The sequence below is a fragment of the Salvelinus alpinus genome, chromosome 30 (assembly GCF_045679555.1).
Source record: "Salvelinus alpinus chromosome 30, SLU_Salpinus.1, whole genome shotgun sequence".
In the NCBI taxonomy this organism is placed as follows: Eukaryota; Metazoa; Chordata; class Actinopteri; order Salmoniformes; family Salmonidae; genus Salvelinus; species Salvelinus alpinus.
Genome location: NC_092115.1, coordinates 22,767,310 through 22,787,832, shown reverse-complemented (window position 1 = coordinate 22,787,832; position 20,523 = coordinate 22,767,310). Strand labels below are relative to the sequence as shown.

Here is a 20,523-nt window from a genome sequence, read left to right as displayed (position 1 = left end):
ATCCGTAGGTGAGCGAGTAAACTCCCACTACCATCTGTTCTTCTTGCTAACGTTAATCCCCTACGATTAAGATTATCCTACCAACGGGACATTAAAAACTGTAATATCTTATGTTTCACCGAGACGTGGCTGAACGACGATACGGATAATATAGAGCTGGCGGGATTTTCCATGCACCGGCAGAACAGAGAAGCTATGTCTGGTAAGACAAGGGGTGGGGGTATGTGTTTATTTGTCAACAACAGCTGGTGCGCAATGTATAATATTAAAGAAGTCTCGAGGTATTGCTCGCCTGATGTAGAGTACCTTATGATAAGCTGTAGACCACATTATCTACCAAGAGAGTTCTCATCTATTTTATTCGTAGCCGTCTATTTACCACCACAGAACGAAGCTGGCACTAAGACCGCTTTCAACCAACTCTATAAGGCCATAAGAAAAGAAGAAAACGCTCACCCTGAAGCGGCGCTCCTAGTGGCCGGGGACTTTAAACTTCTTCGGGCTAGGGTCTATTTTTCTCCACTGCCTGTCTGACTGATGTGCCCAAAGTAAACTGCCTGTTAATCAAGCCCAGAAGCCAGGATATGCATATAATTGGTAGCATTGGATAGAAAATACTTTGAAGTTTGTAGAGATGTTAAAATAATGTATGAGACTATAACACAATTGATATGGTTGGTGAAAATCCAAAGAAAAACCAACCAGAATAATTTTTCTTTGGAGAGCCCATGCTCTTTCAATGGAAAGCTATGGGTCATATGCAATTCCAGCTCCCAGATTGCAATTCCTATTGCTTCCACTAGATGTCAACAGTCTTTGTTCAAGGTTTCAGGCTTGATCCTTCCCAAACAAGGAAGAATTTTGAGTTTTGGTACAGGGAGTCAGAGTTGGAAATTAGTCTGAGCGCGTGTGACGAAGAGGACGCGCACTTGCTAATTTAGCTTTTCTATTGAACATACTTCTTATCGTATGAAATATTATAGTTTAATTACATTTTAGGGTACCTGAGGGTTAAATAGAAATTTATTTTGACTTGTTTTAACAAAGTTTAGCGGTAGCTTTTTGGATTCCTTTCTCTGCATGTTGAATGATTGGATTACTCAAATCGATGGCGCCAACTAAACTGACTTTTTGGGATATAAAGAAGGATTTTATCTAACAGAATGACCATACATGTTGTAGCTGGGCCCCTTGGGATTGCAAATCAGAGGAAGATTTTCAAAAAGTAAGTGGATATTTAATCGCTATTTCACCTTTATTTAACCAGGTAGGCAAGTTGAGAACAAGTTCTCATTTACAATTGCGACCTGGCCAAGATAAAGCAAAGCAGTTCGACACATACAACAACACAGAGTTACACATGGAGTAAAACAAACATACGGTCAATAATACAGTAGAAAAATACATCTATATACAATGTGAGCAAATGAGGTGAGATAAGGGAGGTAAAGGCAAAAAAAGGCCATGGTGGCGAGGTAAATACAATATAGCAAGTAAAACACTGGAATGGTAGATTTGCAGTGGAAGAATGTGCAAAGTAGAAATAGAAATAATGGGGTGCAAAGGAGCAAAATAAATAAATACAGTAGGGGAAGAGGTAGTTGTTTGGGCTAAATTATAGATGGGCTATGTACAGGTGTAGTAATCTGTGAGCTGCTCTAACAGCTGGTGCTTAACGTGAGGGAGATAAGTGTTTCCAGTTTCAGAGATTTTTGTAGTTCGTTCCAGTCATTGGCAGCAGAGAACTGGAAGGAGAGGCGCCCAAAGGAGGAATTGGCTTTGGGGGTGACCAGAGAGATATACCTGCTGGAGCGCGTGCTACAGGTGGGTGCTGCTATGGTGATCAGCGAGCTGAGATAAGGAGGGACTTTACCTAGCAGGGTCTTGTAGATGACCTGGAGCCAGTGGGTTTGGCGACGAGTATGAAGCGAGGGCCAGCCAACGAGAACGTACAGGTCGCAGTGGTGGGTAGTATATGGGGCTTTGGTGACAAAAAGGATGGCACTGTGATAGACTGCATCCAATTTATTGAGTAGGGTATTGGAGGCTATTTTGTAAATGACATCGCTGAAGTCGAGGATCGGTAGGATGGTCAGTTTTACGAGAGTATGTTTGGCAGCATGAGTGAAGGATACTTTGTTGCGAAATAGGAAGCCAATTCTAGATTTAACTTTGGATTGGAGATTTTTGATGTGAGTCTGGAAGGAGAGTTTACAGTCTAACCTAGGTATTTGTAGTTGTCCACATATTCTAAGTCAGAACCGTCCAGAGTAGTGATGCTGGACGGGCGGGCAGGTGCCGGCAGCGATCGGTTGGAGAGCATGCATTTAGTTTTACTTGTATTTAACCTCTTTGGGCTGCAGGGGCAGTATTGAGTAGCCTGGATAAAAGGTGCCCATTTCAAACGGCCTCGTACTCAATTCTTGCTCGTACAATATGCAAATTATTATTACTATTGGATAGAAAACACTCTCTAGTTTCTAAAACCGTTTGAATTTTGTCTGTGAGTAAAAGAGAACTCATTTGGCAGCACACTTTCTGACCAGGAAGTGGAAAGTCTGAAATCGATGCTGTGTTCAAGGGCCTAGCTATAAATGGGCATGATACGTATGAATATACTTGCACGTCATACACCTTCCCCTAGATGTCAAGAGGAAGTGAGAGGAGAAATTAGTTGATTATCTTGGTCTGAGATGGAATGAATCCTCTTGGAATGAAGTGTCCCCCATTTTCGGTTTTCTGGAAGGCGCGTGGAGGGACCTGTAATTGCCTTCTGAAAAGCTGTCGTTAAAGGCGAATACTATCTCCGGCTTTGATTTTATTTGATACATGTCACAATATCATCGTAAAGTATGTTTTTTCAATATAGTTTTATTAGATTATTGAAAATTTTTCGGGACGTTAGGCGTGTTGCTTTGTCTGCATATGTTCAGGAAGGATAGCTTCGCGCCACTTGGCCAGTGTGCTTGCTAATTCAAGAGGGAAAAACGACATTCTGATACCAAACAAAGACGGTTCTGGACAAAGGACCCCTTGTACAACATTCTGATGGAAGATCACCAAAAGTAGGACCCATTTTGTGATGCTATTTCATATATCTGTCGAACTGTGTACTAGTAGTTTTGCGCACAGAATTTGGCCACTCTCTCGCTAATACATAAGCCTTATGTCGTAATGAAGATATTTTTAGAATTCTAACACTGCGATTGCATTAAGAACTAGTGTATCTATAATTTCCTATACAACATGTATTTTTTTGTAATGTTTATGAATAGCTATTTGGTCAGAATAGGTGAGAGTCTAATAGAAATATCCGCACATTCTGGGAAAAAGATGCTACGTTAGCATAATGGATAACCACTGATTTCAGCTCTAAATATGCAAATTTTCGAACAAAACATAAGTGTATGTATAACCTGATGTTATAGGACTGTCATCTGAGGAAGGTTTATGAAGGTTAGTGAAAATTAATATCTTTTGCTGGTTTATTCGCTAACGCTAACGTGCCTATTGCTATCGCTAACGTGCCTTGATGAATGAATGCGGTTGTGTGGTAGGCTATTGTAGTAAGCTAATATAATGCTATATTGTGTTTTCGCTGTAAAACACTTAAAAAATCGGAAATATTGGCTGGATTCACAAGATGTTTGTCTTTAATTTGCTGTACACCATCGATTTTTCAGAAATGTTTTTGATGAGTATTTAGGTATTTCACGTTGGTCTCTATAATTACTCTGGCTGCTTCGGTGCTATTTCTGACGGTAGCTGTGATGGTAGCAGCAATGTAAAACTGATTTATACCTCAAATATGCACATTTTTCGAACAAAACATAGATTTATTGTGTAACATGTTATAGGACTGTCATCTGATGACGTTGTTTCTTGGTTAGTTTGGTTGGTTCTTGGTTAGTTTGGTTGGTTTCGTGCATGCTACCTGTGCTGTGAAAAATGTCTGTCCTTTTTTGTATTTGGTGGTGAGCTAACATAAATATATGTGGTGTTTTCGCTGTAAAACATTTAAAAAATCGGACATGTTGACTGGATTCACAAGATGTGTATCTTTCATTTGCTGTATTGGACTTGTTAATGTGTGAAAGTTAAATATTTCTAAAAAATATTTTTTGAATTTCGCGCTCTGCCTTTTCAGTGGAATGTGGGAGGAGTTCCGCTAGCGGAACGCCGGGCCTGTAATTAAGAGCAGTTGGAGGCCACGGAAGGAGAGTTGTTTGGCATTGAAGCTCGTCTGGGGGGTTGTTAACACAATGTCCAAAGAAGGGCCAGAAGTATACAGAATGGTGTTGTCTGCGTAGAGGTGGATCAGAGCAGCAAGAGCGACATCATTGATGTATACAGAGAAAAGAGTCGGCCCAAGAATTGAACCCTGTGGCACCTCCATAGAGACTGCCAGAGGCCAGGACAACAGGCCCTCCGATTTGACACACTGAACTCTATCAGAGAAGTAGTTGGTGAACCAGGCGAGGCAATCATTTGAGAAACCAAGGCTATTGAGTCTGCATTTTAACCGATATAACTGACATTTTAACCGATATAAGAAACTTGTATGTACCTAGATGTTTAAAATCCATAATTTCTATGATTATTTATTTGAATTGCGCGCCCTCCAATTTCACCGGAAGTTGTCGACGACAACTTGTTGTTGTTGTTGCCGCTGACGGGACACCTAGCCCTAAGAAGTTTTAATGCAGGCAAGCATAAATCAGTTTTACCAAATTTTTACCAGCATGTCACATGTGCAACCAGAGGGAAAAAAATCCTAAAACTACTTTACTCCACACACAGAGATGCATACAAAGCTCTCCCCCGCCAACCATTTGGTAAATCTGACCATAATTCTATCCTCCTGATTCCTGCTTACAAGCAAAAACTAAAGCAGGAAGTACCAGTGACTCACTCAATACGGAAGTGGTCTGCTTTCAAGGAGCGGGAGACTAATCTGGACGCTTATAAGAAATCCCGCTATGCCCTCAGACGAACCATCAAACAAGTAAAGCGTCAATACAGGATTAAGATTGAATCCTACTATACCTGCTCTGATGCTCGTCGGATGTGGCAGGGCTTGAAAACTATTACGGACTACAAAGGGAAATCCAGACACGAGCTGCCCAGTGACGAGAGCCTACGAGACGAGCCTTTTAAATGCCTTTTATGCTCGATTCGAGGCAAGCAACACTGAAGCATGCACAGGAGCACCAGTTGTTCTGAATGACTGTGTGATAACACTCTCGTTAGCCGATGAGAACAAAACCTTTAAACAGGTCAACATTCACAAAGCCGCTGGGCCAGACGGATTACCAGGATGTGTTCTCAAAGCATACCAACTGTCAAGTCTTCACTGACATTTTCAACCTCTCCCTTCCCGAGTCTGTAATACCTACATGTTTCAAACAGACCACCATAGTCCCTGTGCCCAAGGAAGCAAAGGAAACCTGACTAAATGATTACCGCCCCGTAGCACTCACATCGGGTGCCATGAAGTGCTTTGAAAGGCTGGTCATGGCTCACATCAACAGCATCCTACCGTACACCCTAGACCCACTCCAATTCGCATACCACCCCAACATATCCACAGATGACGCAATCTCAATCGCACTCCACACTGCCCTTTCCCACCTGGACAAAAGGAACACCTATGTGAGAATGCTGTTCATTGACTACAGCTCAGCGTTCAACACCATAGTGCCCACGAAGCTCATCACTAAGCTAAGGACTCTGGGACTAAACACCTCCCTCTGCAACTGGATCCTGGACTTCCTGACGGGCTGCCCCCAGGTGGTAAGAGTAGGCCACAACACGTCTGCCACGCTGATCCTTAACACTGGTGCCCCTGAGGGGTGTGTACTTAGTCCCCTCCTGTACTCCCTGTTCACCCACAACTGCGTGGCCAAACACGACTCCAACACCATCATTAAGTTTGCTGACGACACAACAGTGGTAGTAGGTCTGATCACCGACAACGATGAGATGGCCGATGGGGAGGAGGTCAGAGAACTGGCAGTGTGGTGCCAGGACAACAACCTCTCCCTCAATGTGAGCAAGACAAAGGAGCTGATCGTGGACCATAGGAAAAGGAGGGCCGAACAGGCCCCCATTAACATCAACAGGGCTGTAGTGGAGCGGGTCGAGTTTGGACCAACGAACTATCATGGTCCAAACATACCAAGACAGTCGTGAAGAGGGCACGACAACACCTTTTTCCCCTCAGGAGACTAAATATTTGGCATGGGTCCCCAGATCCTCAAAATGTTCTACAGCTGCACCATCGAGAGCATCCCGACCGGTTGCATCACCGCCTGGTGTGGCAACTGCTCGGCATCTGACAGTAAGGAGACTCCAGTCACCCAAGTTATAAAGTGTTTTCTCTGCTACCGCACGGCAAATGGTACCGGGGCGCCAAGTCTAGGACCAAAAGGCTCAGCTTCTACCCCCAAGCCATAAGACTGCTGAACATTTAATAAAATCGCCACCGAACTATTTACATTGACCCCCCCCCCCCCCTTTTTGTACACTGCTGCTACTTGCTGTTTATTATCCATGCATAGTCACTTCACCCCTACCTACATGTACAAATTACCTCAACTAACCTGTACCCCCGCACACTGACTCGGTACCGGTACCCCCTGTATATAGCCTCGTTATTGTTATTCTTATTGTGTTACTTTTTATTATTATTTTTTACTTTAGTCTATTTTGTAAATATTTTCTTAACTCTTCTTGAACTGCACTGTTGCTTAAGGGCTTGTAACTAAGCATTTCACGGTAAGGTCTACACTTGTTGTATTCGGCGCATGTGACAAATAAAGTTTGATTTGATTCGATTTTTGATTTGATATGTATATACTGTATTTTAGTCAATGCCACTCCGGCATTGCTCGTCCTAATATTTATATATTTCTTAATTCCATTCATTTACTTTTAGATTTGTGTGTATTGTTGTGAATTGCTAGATACTACTGCACTGTTGGCGTTAGGAACACAAGCATTTCGCTACAACCGCAATAACATCTGCTAAACATATGAATGCGACCCAAAAAATGTGATTTGATTTGATCACGGGTGTATTCATTCCACCAATTCTGTTGAAAAACTTTTCCTAAACGGAAGCAAACGGAACGAAACGGGGATAGACCTACCTGAATTTGTCCAATAGAAACGAATTTCTGCAACTGTTTGTAATGATTACACCCTAGATCAGTTAGATGCAGGCAAGAGTGTGCAAGGTGGTATTGAATGTGTCACTGTCTGTCACCTTGATTACTCCAATTTGTCTCTCGACATGTGCACCAACGTTATAAACTTTCGTTTTAAACCTATCGATGTTACATTGAGCTGGGTGATCCAACAGTCATCCAATATGCTGTAACAGAAATAAAGCCATGCTCATAAAAATAAATCTTCCTCCCTCATCTTAAACGGCACCGACCGTCACTGTATCAAAGCGTTCAAACTGCCGCTTTACCAATGTATGTTCTGGCGCTGGCCCAACCCATCGGTTTCTGGACCAATCAGACGGTCCAGAATGTGTTTGCATTCGGTGAAGGTGTCGGGGAGGTACTCAGATCCTGACTCATTGCGGAGAAGAAACAAACATCCGTGAGTGTTGTGTAGTGTTTGGCCGGAGCAAGGACTCTGGGTAGCCAGGCAACGTTACATTGACATACTCTAATGACTCAGGGGTGGATGATAGTGATGGCAGCAGCAGCAGAAACTGTAGTGGTAGCGTTGGTGTACTGTACTTACCTCTGTGGGTGAGTTTCTGCAGTAGAGTCCTGAAGCGCTGAACCACAGATGGAGACACATCATACGTATACACCTCTGCTACCGGAACGGGTGTGGATTGACACCTCCCGAACATTCCATCTGGGGAAAGAACGACAAAGAGAGTCAGGAACATACTGTATAGTATGGTAATATACAGTATATGCCATTTATCCAAAGCGACCTACAGTCATGCATGCATACTTTTTAGGTATGGGTGGTCCCAGGAATTGAACCCACTACCCCATGCTCTACCTATTGAGCTACAAAGGACCACTACTAAAGTCTGCCTTTCATGTTCCCCACCCAGAGTCTACAAACAGTAATAATGTTAGGTACCAATAAAAATACTTTGATACAATTCATTATTATGAGTTGCCTTTTTTAAAAGTATTTATTTTGATAAAAGCTTCTCACCAAGAAGCACAACATTCTCCCTTCAGTACCAACCTTGCTACAGCAGCGTTTGTCAGAGATTTAGATATTCTTCAATGGGAGATAATGCTTCTCACTATAGAGGGGATGCTATCAGCATGATGATAAGCACCAGCTCATCAATAGAGAGACGTTATCAGTGAAGGTTCATCTAGCCTTCTCTCCATATCAGCGGGCCTGGGCCCAGTTGCATAAAACATCTTAAATGTTTCCCTTAAGGAATCATTTCCCCTTACCTAAGGGAATTGTTTAAGGAATGTTGCATAGAGCCCCTCAAATATTTCCTTATGTAAGGAAATCATACTTAAGTGGTTTTACGGTAGTTTGAAGGCATGTATGGCAGAAAGAGTAACTGGTTACCGTGGAGACGGCCTGATTCACTGACTAAAAGTCTCCATCAAAAAGATCTCGCTTTAGTTTTATGAGATAGCAAAATAGAACAGGATAAACAGGATGAACAAATTTCTTCAGAAGATAAACAACCATGTTTTTGTAGTTACTTTTTCTCAACTTGTTTTATTACTTTCTAGTATGTCAAGCTAGTTTACAGAGTAGCTATCGCTAACTAGCCAGCTAGCTTTGTAGCCATGGATTGTGCACCTTCCATTGTTAAAGTTAAGGAAACCAAGGGAAAAGATAAGGGGAAAATTAACTTAAGATGTTTTATGCAACTGGGCCCCTGAGCTCTACTGTGACCAATGGGCTCTGGGGTGATGCACTCTGTGGAACAAATACAGCACGATTCATATTTCAACAACCCACTATCTAGACAAGATTAGAAAGCCAGCACTTATTGGTGTGTATACATCCCAATTGGCACCCTATTCCCTATATACAGTATAGTGCACTACTTTTGACCAAAGCCCTATGGCTGCCATTTGGGACGCAGACTTTGTCATAATACTGCACAACAGCATAATGTGAGACAGTAGAGTAACACTGCATTGCAAAATCTTTGAATTCATCATTGTTTTTAGCTCACAAATATCACTTCCATCGTTGAGTGAGATCCAATTCAAATGGGGCAATGCAGACATGTTGGCAATGGTCCATGTTGGTAAGGGACTGGACGCTTTTTTGTTGTTGTGATTTTTTAAAGCAATTTACTCCAGGGGAGGTTCATGTAATTTGTAATCGATTAAATATCAGTATTTGATCAGTCCCTCTTTGTGCTTGGCATATCCAGAATGTGGGCGTGTAGCGTATCTGGCTAATCAAATAGCGCTTGTAGTGATGAAATGGGAAGCTAGCCTGCAACAAGAACGGATGTGGGTAGGCCAGGTCTACATAAGGGTGCAAATTTTTTTAAATCACAAAAGCTCTGACGAAGGCCGTGAGGCCGATACGTACGCTTATTAAATATCAGTGATACTATCAAGAGCAGTGTGCGGTTTCCTTTTTCCTTCAACAAGAACAGTGTTAGAAATGCCACGTTCAAAACAACTGGGAATTAGGAAATGTCATTATTCTGACTTCAGTGCGTTCAAGATAACTGGGAACTCTATAGCCCCAACTGGGAAAATCGTTTTGAACCGTCATCCAACTCGGAATTCAAAGTCGGAAACTCAAGCATCTTTCTAGAGCTCCGACTTTCCGACTTGAAGATCACTGACGTCATGATTTGACATACATTTTTCTTTTGAGTTCCCAGTTGTCTTGAAAGCACCAAAAACCTCTGTGATTTATTGCAACAACAAGCATGGCGTCGCACAATTACATAGCTCGTGAAAAAAAAGTTATCTTCACAATAATTTAGGGGTTTATTTGCAGTCTCTGTCTGCTGAAGAGAGTCTATAAACGTTCAATGGAATTTTTGAGTCGAAAGGAGATGGTTCCTCAATGGGGAAAAAAGTGAATGGATTAAATCTGGTGTTGGAGGAGTTGCTACCGAATGGGGAGGACAACAGTCCATGTGGATGGCCGTACTATCTGTTTGCCTACAAGATGTTCTCTTCCTTTTTCTAGGCTGCCTGATATTTCATATTATTCCTAATAATGACTGTTTAGCTCTTGAAGTCCCAGGAAAAGCTAGACTAGGCCTACAACAGCTTGTTGTACACCTATTTAGAGCATTGTATTTACTACTACAGCTTCCTCTTGTTTGCTGAATGTAAAATACAGAAACCAAAAGAACTGGGGCGTATTCATTACGCAAATTCTGTTGCAAAGCGTTTCTTAAACGGAAACGGGGAGGGACCTACCGAAAGTTGTCTTTTAGAAACTTTTATTTTGCTCTGTTTGCTTCCGTTTGGTTAAAAACGCCCCTGGTTGGATAATGTTAAAGGGGGGGAGAGATGATGTGATCAAAATACACCATATGAGTAGCCTGATAATGTACCTTTCTGGACCTTGTAAACTGTCGAGAACAGACCCATAACGGATCCAAATGGTTGGATAATCAGGCTGAGGCTGTATGGTACTCCCTGCATATAGCTCCAGTTTTATGTATTCCTGTTGTTTATTTTTTTGCATCATTGGGAAGGACTCTTAAGCAAGCATTTCACGGTAAAGTCTACACAGCTGTATTCGGCACGTAATAAATACAATTGTATTTCATTTTATGCAGTTATATCGGCATGAAGCATTCAAAACAGGATGTTTGAGCGGTTATTGTCTTGCTCTTCACCGTAATCAGAGAGTTAATATCAATACTATGCATGCCAGCCTCTCTTGGCTAAATGTAAAGGAGAGACTGACTGCATCACTTTTTGTTTTTAGAAGAAGCATTAATGTGTTAAATTCCTAATTTTTGCATAGTCAATATACACACAGCACTTAGCCCACCAGCAAGGTGTGGCGTTTTAAATGCACATAGTTCTGTTCTTAAACTGTTCTTGTCCATTAATGTTCTGGATTATGTCATGTTTCAGGTTTTTTGTGGACCCCAGGAAGAGTAGCTGCTGCACAGCTAATGGGGATCCTAATAATCCAATGAGCCTACATCACTGCGGTTTACAGACCTAGCCAATAATTGTTTGCCCACTTGATAACAATGTTGTTGTAGCCTAGGTAGAATTATGTTATTGTCTAAAAACGTAGGCCTAATCAATAGTGCAGATTTGCATGCCCAACTGCTGCAGAGTGCAGCCTGGAGGAACGCACAGACCTGCCATTTCATAATCTGTTAATAAAAAATATTTGACAGGTAAATACTGTATTTATAGCCCTAATATTTAGCTAATGAGTGGCCTAATAGTTAGCTAATATTTAGCTTCTTTGGTTACACAACTCTAGCCTCTCTTCCAGCTATTCCCCATGCGCAATAGGCTATAGGCTACAGACACAAGCCTCTCCGCTATTCCTCTTCTCCTGAAATCCCAGGATAAGCTATAGGCTACAAAAACTATAGCAGATGTATTATTATTTTTTAAATTTCATACTAGGCCTAATAGCCTTTTCGTGGAGAGAAGCAGGCTTGCTCTTGCTAATTTGCTGAATGTAAAATAGGCCAAGGCCAAATGAACTGTCAGGGAAAGTTGCGGAGAGAGAGTGCATGTATGATGTATTAAATGGCTGCACAGGAGAGACAGTGATGAGCACAGTGAAAAAGATGATCCAAGCGATTTGACAACCATTAAAAAAATGGAAATCACTTGCAAACCACTTGAGCAACGAGGCAAACAATGACATGATGTAAAAGATGCGCTCGACAAACAGCATTTGTTGTTGAATATCTACATTTAATTTAAATACAAGTTTCTATATCATTATTTTCATTAGGCTACATGTAGCTTACATTGACTATGACAATGAACACACCCTGAAGCACTGATGAATGATCTGTGCTACCAGCTTATTAATAGGGCTACAGTAGGACCCCTCTCGCTCTCTCTGTCTTCATCTCTGAATGCTCGGCTATGACCTGTCGGCTATGACCTGGTGCTGAACTGTTGCACCCTCTATGACCACTGTGATTATTATTTGACCCTGCTGGTCATCTATGAACATTTGAACATCTTGAAAAACTATCTATATTTAATAGCCAGCCAGAAGAGGACTGGCCACCCCACATAGCCTGGTTCCTCTCTAGGTTTCTTCCTAGGTTCCTGCATTTCTTGTGAGTTTTTCCTAGCCACCATGCATTGCTTGCTCTTTGGGGTTTTAGGCTGGGGTTTCCGTAAAAGCCCTTTGTGACATCTGCTGATAAAAAAAAGGGCTTAGAGGATGCACCTCTGATGGAGTTGCATAATTGCAATCCTCCATGGTAAATGCCCAGTCTTCACTAGGCAGTTGAGAGTGGCCTGGCTCTATGGCGTCAAATCAGTCTCTCTACTGCCTGTAACAACCATTCACTCTCTGTCACCACCTCTGTTCTATAATGGAAACATTTGTTTATTTATTCGTTTATTTGTCAGGGACCATGTACAACATGCCATTGCATCAGATTTTGCTAGCTAGCTAATTTTCTTCTGTAGTCCCTGAGAGATAAGAGACTGAAACCTACTGTATGCACTTAGCACTTCTACTTGTGCAATGACACATTTTATTATAGTGCATGTATTGTCAATATTGTGTAATGTATGTTTTGTACGACCAGGAAGACGACTTTCATGTTTTTGACAATTTCTGACAAATGATTTAATCTAATTTAATCCAATCTATTTTCACAAAACATAGCATAGAATAATCTACTATATCCTATCAAATGTCATTCAGTAAAGCATCAGTTGTATCAGGCTTGCATCTTTGGAGCCCCTTTTCATATCTTCTGTTTGCTATACTGTACTCTAGTTATGGCAACATTTGAATTATTACTCATAATTACAGTATCGCCGTCCATATTTAAGTCAGGAACAGCTTCTCTCTCATCCATCTTCGTCCTTGTATCTGGAGCTGTACTTCAGAGCCCCCTCCCTTCCACTTGATTTACGGCGTGGATTACAGCCAACGAGAATTTGAAGGCCTTTGTCATGGGAGTGGTGGCATTATGATTGTGGAGATGCTCGTTGGTTGGAATCTAGAAATGCCTTGTTGGATTGTCCCTGATGTATTATGTCTGCTTATAAGTGGTCAAGTGGTCATGTTTTGCTGTGCTACACTGGTCTGTACAGCTGGAGCAACTGTAAACAACTCCCATATTCAACCAATTCAATAGGATGCAACTTGACCAATCCATCTATCTATACGATATCATCAAAAATGATAAGGGTAAACCAATAAATGAATGATCAGGAAGTGGATAAGTGCACTGAATTCTGATTGTCTCGTACAAAAAAAAGATGATGCTTCAAACCTAAATAGAAAAAAAGATCTCTGCATTGCACTACACTTCAGGTGTTCCTCCAGTGTGTGGTAGACCAAAGCCATGCACGGCATCAGTCGATGCAGCTAATCAACTGTGAGTGATGCTATAGCTAATAGAAGGTTCTCTGAGAGGGAGGCTGTGAGTTAATGGACCATGGTGATGCTAGCTGCTGCCAGAGTAGGAGGACTTTTATTTCCCATTCAGCTCAGTGTCTGTATCCCAAAGGGCACAATATTCTTTCTCTATATAGTGCACTACTTTTGACCAGAGTCCAGCCTGGGGTATGGTCAAAAGAAGGGCACTATTTAGGGAAGAGAGTGCCATTTGGTATGTAGACCGTGTTAATAAACATGTCAGATTGTGCCGGGGGAGGCCAGAGTAATCAATCTGGTTGAGTGGTCTGGGAAAAGAGGGACTCTGTATGGCTCTAGTCTGGTCAGGCTCTGGTTGGCCCTCAGGGGCCGGCCCGGTAAAATATCTTGTTCCAAGTCATTAGGCTTCAGTGTAGAGATATGGGTTGCGTCCCAAAAGGCACCCTATTCCGTATTCCCTATATAGTACACTACTTTTGATCAGGGCCCATAACGGATGCAGACATGGGCTCTTTTCTAGCTCCCCTACCCACATCCCACAGCAGAGTAGCCACACTCAACACAAAGCAGCCAGGAAAACAGCTTGAGTCTGCTGCTGTGGTGGCTCTCTATAGTAAATGATTAAACAAATATGTTCGGTTCATGATGATTTCAGAGGTGGGTATTCGTAACGGAAGGCTTTCCATGCTAAATACAAAGCATTACATCTGTGGCCATTGAAGCATTTTCCCATTAATGAGCAGTGCATCCAAGCAACCACATTTACCACAGAGCTGGCATGACAATTCTCATAACAGAACATTTAATGTGACAGCAAGAGCATTACAGTAGCCTAAGCAGGAGGGGCAGAATAAAACAGTTATTGTCTCAATATAGCCTATGTATTATGTTATTTGTGAAAAGAAGAAAAAAATGTGTATTTATATATATATATATATATATATATATATATATATATATATATATATATATATATACACACACACACTACCATTCAAAAGCTTGGGGTCACTTAGAAATGTCCTTGTTTTCCATGAAAACATACATGAAATTAGTTGCAAAATGAATAGGAAATATAGTCAAGAAGTTGACAAGGTTATAAATAATGATTTTTAATTGAAATAATAATTGTGTCCTTCAAACTTTGCTTCGTCAAAGAATCAGCCTTGCAGACCTTTGGCATTCTAGTTGTCAATTTGTTGAGGTAATCTGAAGAGATTTCACCCCATGCTTCCTGAAGCACCTCCCACAAATTGGATTGGCTTGATGGGCACTTCTTACATACCATACGGTCAAGCTGCTCCCACAACAGCTCAATAGGGTTGAGATCCGGTGACTGTGCTGGCCACTCCATTATCGACAGAATACCAGCTGACTGCTTCTTCCCTAAATAGTTATTGCATAGTTTGGAGCTGTGCTTTGGGTCATTGTCCTGTTGTAGGAGGAAATTGGCTCCAATTAAGCGCCGTCCACAGGGTATGGCATGGCGTTGCAAAATGGAATGATAGCCTTCCTTCTTCAAGATCCCTTTTACCCTGTCCAAATCTCCCACTTTACCACCACCAAAACACCCCCAGACCATCACATTGCCTCCACTATGCTTGACAGATGGCGTCAAGCACTCCTCTAGCATCTTTTCATTTTTTCTGCGTCTCACGAATGTTCTTCTTTGTGATCCGAACACCTCAAACTTGTCTGTCCATAACACTTTTTTCCAATCTTCCTCTGTCCAGTGTCTGTGTTCTTTTGCCCATCTTAATCTTTTCTTTTTATTGGCCAGTCTGAGATATGGCTTTTTCTTTGCAACTCTGCCTAGAAGGCAGTCGCCTCTTCACTGTTGATGTTGAGACTGGTTTTGCGGGTACTATTTAATGAAGCTGCCAGTTGAGGACTTGTGAGGCATCTGTTTCTCAAATTAGACACTCTAATGTACCTGTCCTCTTGGTCAGTTGTGCACCGGAGCCTCCCACTCCTCTTTCTATTCTGGTTAGAGACAGTTTGCGGTGTTCTGTGAAGGGAGTAGTGTTGTACGAGATCTTCAGTTTCTTTGCAATTTCTCGCATGGAATAGCCTTCATTTCTCAGAACAAGAATAGACTGATGAGTTTCAGAAGAAAGTTATTTGTTTCTGGACATTTTGAGGCTGTAATCAAACCCACAAATGCTGATGCTCCAGATACTCATCTAGTCTAAAGAAGGCCAGTTTTATTGCTTCTTAATCAGAACAACAGTTTTCAGCTGTGCTAACATAATTGCAAAAGGGTTTTCTAATGATCATTTAGCCTTTTAAAATTATAAACTTGGATTAGCTAACACAACGTGCAATTGGAACACAGGAGTGATGGTTGCTGATAATGTGCCTCTGTACGCCTATGTAGATATTCCATTAAAAATCAGCCATTTCCAGCTACAATAGTAATTTATAACATTAACAATGTCTACACTGTATTTCTGATTAATTTTATGTTATTTTAATGGACAAAAAAATTGCTTTTCTTTTAAAAAGAAGGACATTTCTAAGTGACCCCAAACTTTTGAATGGTAGTGTGTATATATATGATATATACAGTACCAGTCAAAAGTTTGGACACCTACTCATTCAAGCGTTTTTCTGTATTTTTACTATTTTCTACATTGTAGAATAATAGTGAAGACATCAAAACTATGAAATAACACATATGGAATCATGTAGTAACCAAAAAAGTGTTAAACAAATCAAAATATATTTGATATTTGATATTCTTCAAAGTAGCCACCCTTTGCCTTGATGACAGCTTTGCACACTCTCTGCATTCTCTCAACAGATGTGGGATATTTTATTAACCATTGTCAGGTCCTAGGTGATGGAGATCAGATATACCCCCTTTCCCTGAAACACACACACGCTGGACCCCCGTTGTGACCATTTTCCCAAGCATCTCTGTGCAGTAAGACCTTTGATTATTTTGGGCCACCAGGGCTACAATAATATGCCCCCTCTCTGATTGTCTGAGTGTGACCTGCAGCTAGTGTTGCCAGCACTGCCACTACCTGGGTGGTGGCACCCCACCGGAATTCCCACCGTATAGGTACAAGGTCATCAAGGTTCTCATTAGTAGCTTTGAGAATTTCCTTGTATATTATGCTCTCCCATCAGTTGGTCCTACAATGCTCATCAGGGGAGAGCATTGTAGGACCAACCCTGCCAGGCAGGCTCAGAATCTTGAGGGGGCGGTGCTGCTTTAGTAGGTCTCTGACCGCATTCATCTTTCTGATTTGACTACGTATAGGCTATTTATAGTAGGCCCATAAAACAGATAAGGACTTCTCTTTAGTGTATGGGTTGCTCATGTGGCTGTCCAGGGTATAGGGTTGGGGACCGTTCCATCATGATAGGACAATAAATAATATGTATTATTTATTTAAAATCTATATCCCATATCTGCACAGTTGAAAGCTCTCTCTCACAACCCCTGCTTACAAACACATATGGGCTCTGGGATTGTCAACCGTTTTTCTTTTTCACTCACTTAACTCCACACTTTTCCAAACACAAAAACATACACCCCACCTTCCATCACAATACATCTGCACATACCCACATACTATGTCCTCTGTTTGCTGTGTTTAATCTCTACAATGTTGATTGAGTACTTTTGTGTTCCAGTTCCTTGTATTTGAAGATGTATTTGAAGAGCTAATTATCCTTTCTTCTAATAATGTCTTATGAATTTATAAAAATACTATAAAAGGGAAGTCTAATACTAATTATTTTCCAACATTCCCTATCTAGAATGGTATAGTGTAGTTGTAGTTTATTTCTTTAACAATTGTTGAATTTTATTGCTTTTCTATATATATTTCTTATTAGAATCCCTATCATGGCTAGTATTAGGTGTTCCATTATTCGACGACTCTGGGAACTTTTGTACTATTTAAAATAGCCATGGTGTCACGTTTCTGACCTGTTTTCTGTTAGTTTTTGTATGTGTTAGTTGGTCAGGACGTGAGTTTGGGTGGGCAGTCTATGTTTTCTGTTTCTATGTTGGTTTTGGGTACCTGATATGGTTCTCAATTAGAGGCAGGTGGTTTTCATCTCCTCTGATTGAGAATCATATTAAGGTAGGTGTTTTCACTTTGTTTGTCGTGGGTGGTTGTCTCCTGTGTCTGTGTTTGTTTGCACCATACGGGACTGTTTCGTTCATTCGTCGTTTTGTGTAGTCATTTTCCTGTTCGTGAGTTCATCGTGTCATGTAAGTGCTTATGTTCAGGTTCGTCTACTCCGTTTGTTGTTTTGTTTAGTTTCAAGTGAAGTTCGTGTTTTCGTCTTTACTTAAAATAAATCATGTCATATCAAGACGCTGCATTTTGGTTTAATCCCTGCTCCTCCTCTTCGGAGGAGGAGGAACGCCGTTACACATGGAGTAGTCTTTGTGTCTTGAAACATTTGGTTATCAATATCAAGTTTATAGATTACGAGAGCTACACATTTCCCTTTTAATCTATTCTCCTTGAAGATTGGGTACAGAACTTTGCCCCAGTCTGCAATTTCCTTTGGGAACTGATCATTCATGTCTATTCTTGTGCCAGCAAGTCTTTTACCCAGGCATTTGACCATTATTTTATCTTTAAAGAAAGCAAATTTGGCAACGTTTTGGTGCTCATATCTCTGTCCTCTCTGTCAGAAACGGTGTACACATTCGAGTTGGATTTGATTGACAGCTTCGCGTGGGTTCAGAGGCGCTGTAAGAAGGAACTCCATCAACACATTTTCAAAAACTTTGCCTTCATTTTCTTGAATACCAGTAAGTACCAGATTTTCTCTCATAGATCTAGTTTGTATATAAGGCTTCTCTCAGAAAGATGTTATCCTTTTTAAGTTCATTAATGTCCCTTTCAGCTTGATTGTTTCTTTCTCCATTGTCGCAGCTTTTTCGTCATTCAACTCGAGGCTCGCCTTCAACTCCTTTATATCTTTACTGACTAATTCAAGTATGCCCAGTTTGTCATTTATCGACTTTACCAGATCGCTTTCCACCCTTACCAGTCCCGGTGGTCAAAAGCATAAATCGTCTGTGTCCGTCGGGGAGTCGCGTTTTCTTTTGGAGATTGGTTCTCCTTGTTTACTCTCCGTCATGTTTGGGTGTTGCTTGTTTTCATAATATTTGTCGATACATTTCTCTAGCCTTATGATTTGATATGTGTTGTTGTACAGACTGAAGGTTATTATCCACGAGTATAAAAAGTGCTAATATTTAGTCTAACTTACAGATATTGAATATTACGATTATATCTTGTAGCAATCTGCACCGCTGTGTTCAGTCCGCCATCTTACCTCCACCTCCGCCCTAGCAGGCTAGTGTTACTAAGTGCTTGATTCTATATGGGAAATGAAGAGAAGCTGTGGTTCCTCCCTTTTTTTAAATGTATCTAATCAGTATAAGAGTTAGTAAATTTAGAGCTGGTAGAGACAAACATGCTTTCTTGTTATCAGAGACCAAAACCTACTACAGATCTTAATTGAATCACTCTTTAATTGCTGAGAATTTTCCTGCATTGCAGGAAGTGCAGATGAGCTTTGTCATTTACATGAATTCACTGAAAACCCACACTAACACACGGTTATATGAACAGTATTGCACTTTTCATGTAGCCTACTTTTGGCCAGCTAATAGCCTAACCACCAATCAAGCAACATTATATACTAAATGTTAAAATCATGTTGCTGTAGGATTATTTTGCTGTGAAAATATACAGATAGCTAGGTCAAGTTAAGAGCTTACACCTGTAGCTGTGAGGAGTCACACAGCAATCTGAATCAGTCTGCGACATGTTGGATGAAGACATGCTAGGACACAGCTGGGTAATGGGCCAATTTAGTTTTGTTCCCTGTTCCGCCAGTTGCCATGGTGATGTGTTGGTTCCCTACTCCCCTTTAGCTAATCAGAGTAGGAGCTGGAACAGAGCAGAGCATCCTCTTTTGTTTGTGTGGTGCTCCAGCAGGTTTTCAACAGGCATCAACATCTGATGCCTCTTTTCCTACTCGTCTCAAAGAGCACCTAGAGTCTGTTGTTTTACTGAGGGGGGAGGGGTTGGAAGCCAACTTCAGGCACTTCTAAGGAAATCACAGTATGCGCTTGTACTAGCAGAATCTTTATGGTTTTATATTAATCATAAATAAACGGAAATGATCATAAATTGGCACTAAATTGTGGAACATCTGCCTTCCACGGTTCTCCTTTGTTAGGATAGAATACATTGTCTATGTGTGTTTGTGTGTGTGTGATCCTACTTGACTGATTGAACATTTTATGCAAATGTGCTTTTCCTTCTTAAGCAAGCTAAGCATACATAAATGACTCATCCCAAACCATCTTTTTGCAAAGACAGCAAAACTATGGACAGGTGCAACAGAGAGATCTACATGTATAGGTCCTAATGTAATAACTACAGTATAAATATATAAGTTATAAAACCACACCATGGCCTGTTTTTCACAGTGATAAAACCACACCAAGACCTGTCCTTCACAGCGATAAAACCACCCCAAGACATGTTCTTCACAGTGATAAAACCATACCAATCCCTGTTCTTCGCCGTGATAAAACCACACCAAGACATGTTCTTCAGTGATAAAACCACACCAAGACCTGTCCTTCACAGTGATAAAACCACACCAAGACCTGTTCTTCACAGTGATAAAACCATACCAAGACCTGTTCTTCACAATGATAAAACCACACCAAGACCTGTTCTTCACAATGATAAAACCACACCAAGACCTGTTCTTCACAGTGATAAAACCACACCAAGACCTGTTCTTCACAGTGATAAAACCACACCAAGACCTGTTCTTCACAGTGATAAAACCACACCAAGACCTGTCCTTCACAGTGATAAAACCACACCAAGACCTGTTCTTCACAGTGATAAAACCACACCAAGACCTGTTCTTCACAGTGATAAAACCACACCAAGACCTGTTCTTCACAGTGAT

General features: G+C 41.1%; 1 protein-coding gene across 1 annotated transcript in view; it reads right to left on the bottom strand.

Annotated features, from left to right (window-relative positions):
• Nucleotides 1-20,523, bottom strand: part of LOC139559970 (receptor-type tyrosine-protein phosphatase N2-like) — a 189,022-nt gene that overhangs the window by 149,856 nt on the left and 18,643 nt on the right. The window contains exon 3 of the mRNA XM_071376469.1: nucleotides 7,759-7,878. Within this exon, the coding sequence (XP_071232570.1) occupies nucleotides 7,759-7,878 (120 nt within the window). The remainder of the gene's footprint in view (nucleotides 1-7,758; nucleotides 7,879-20,523) is intronic.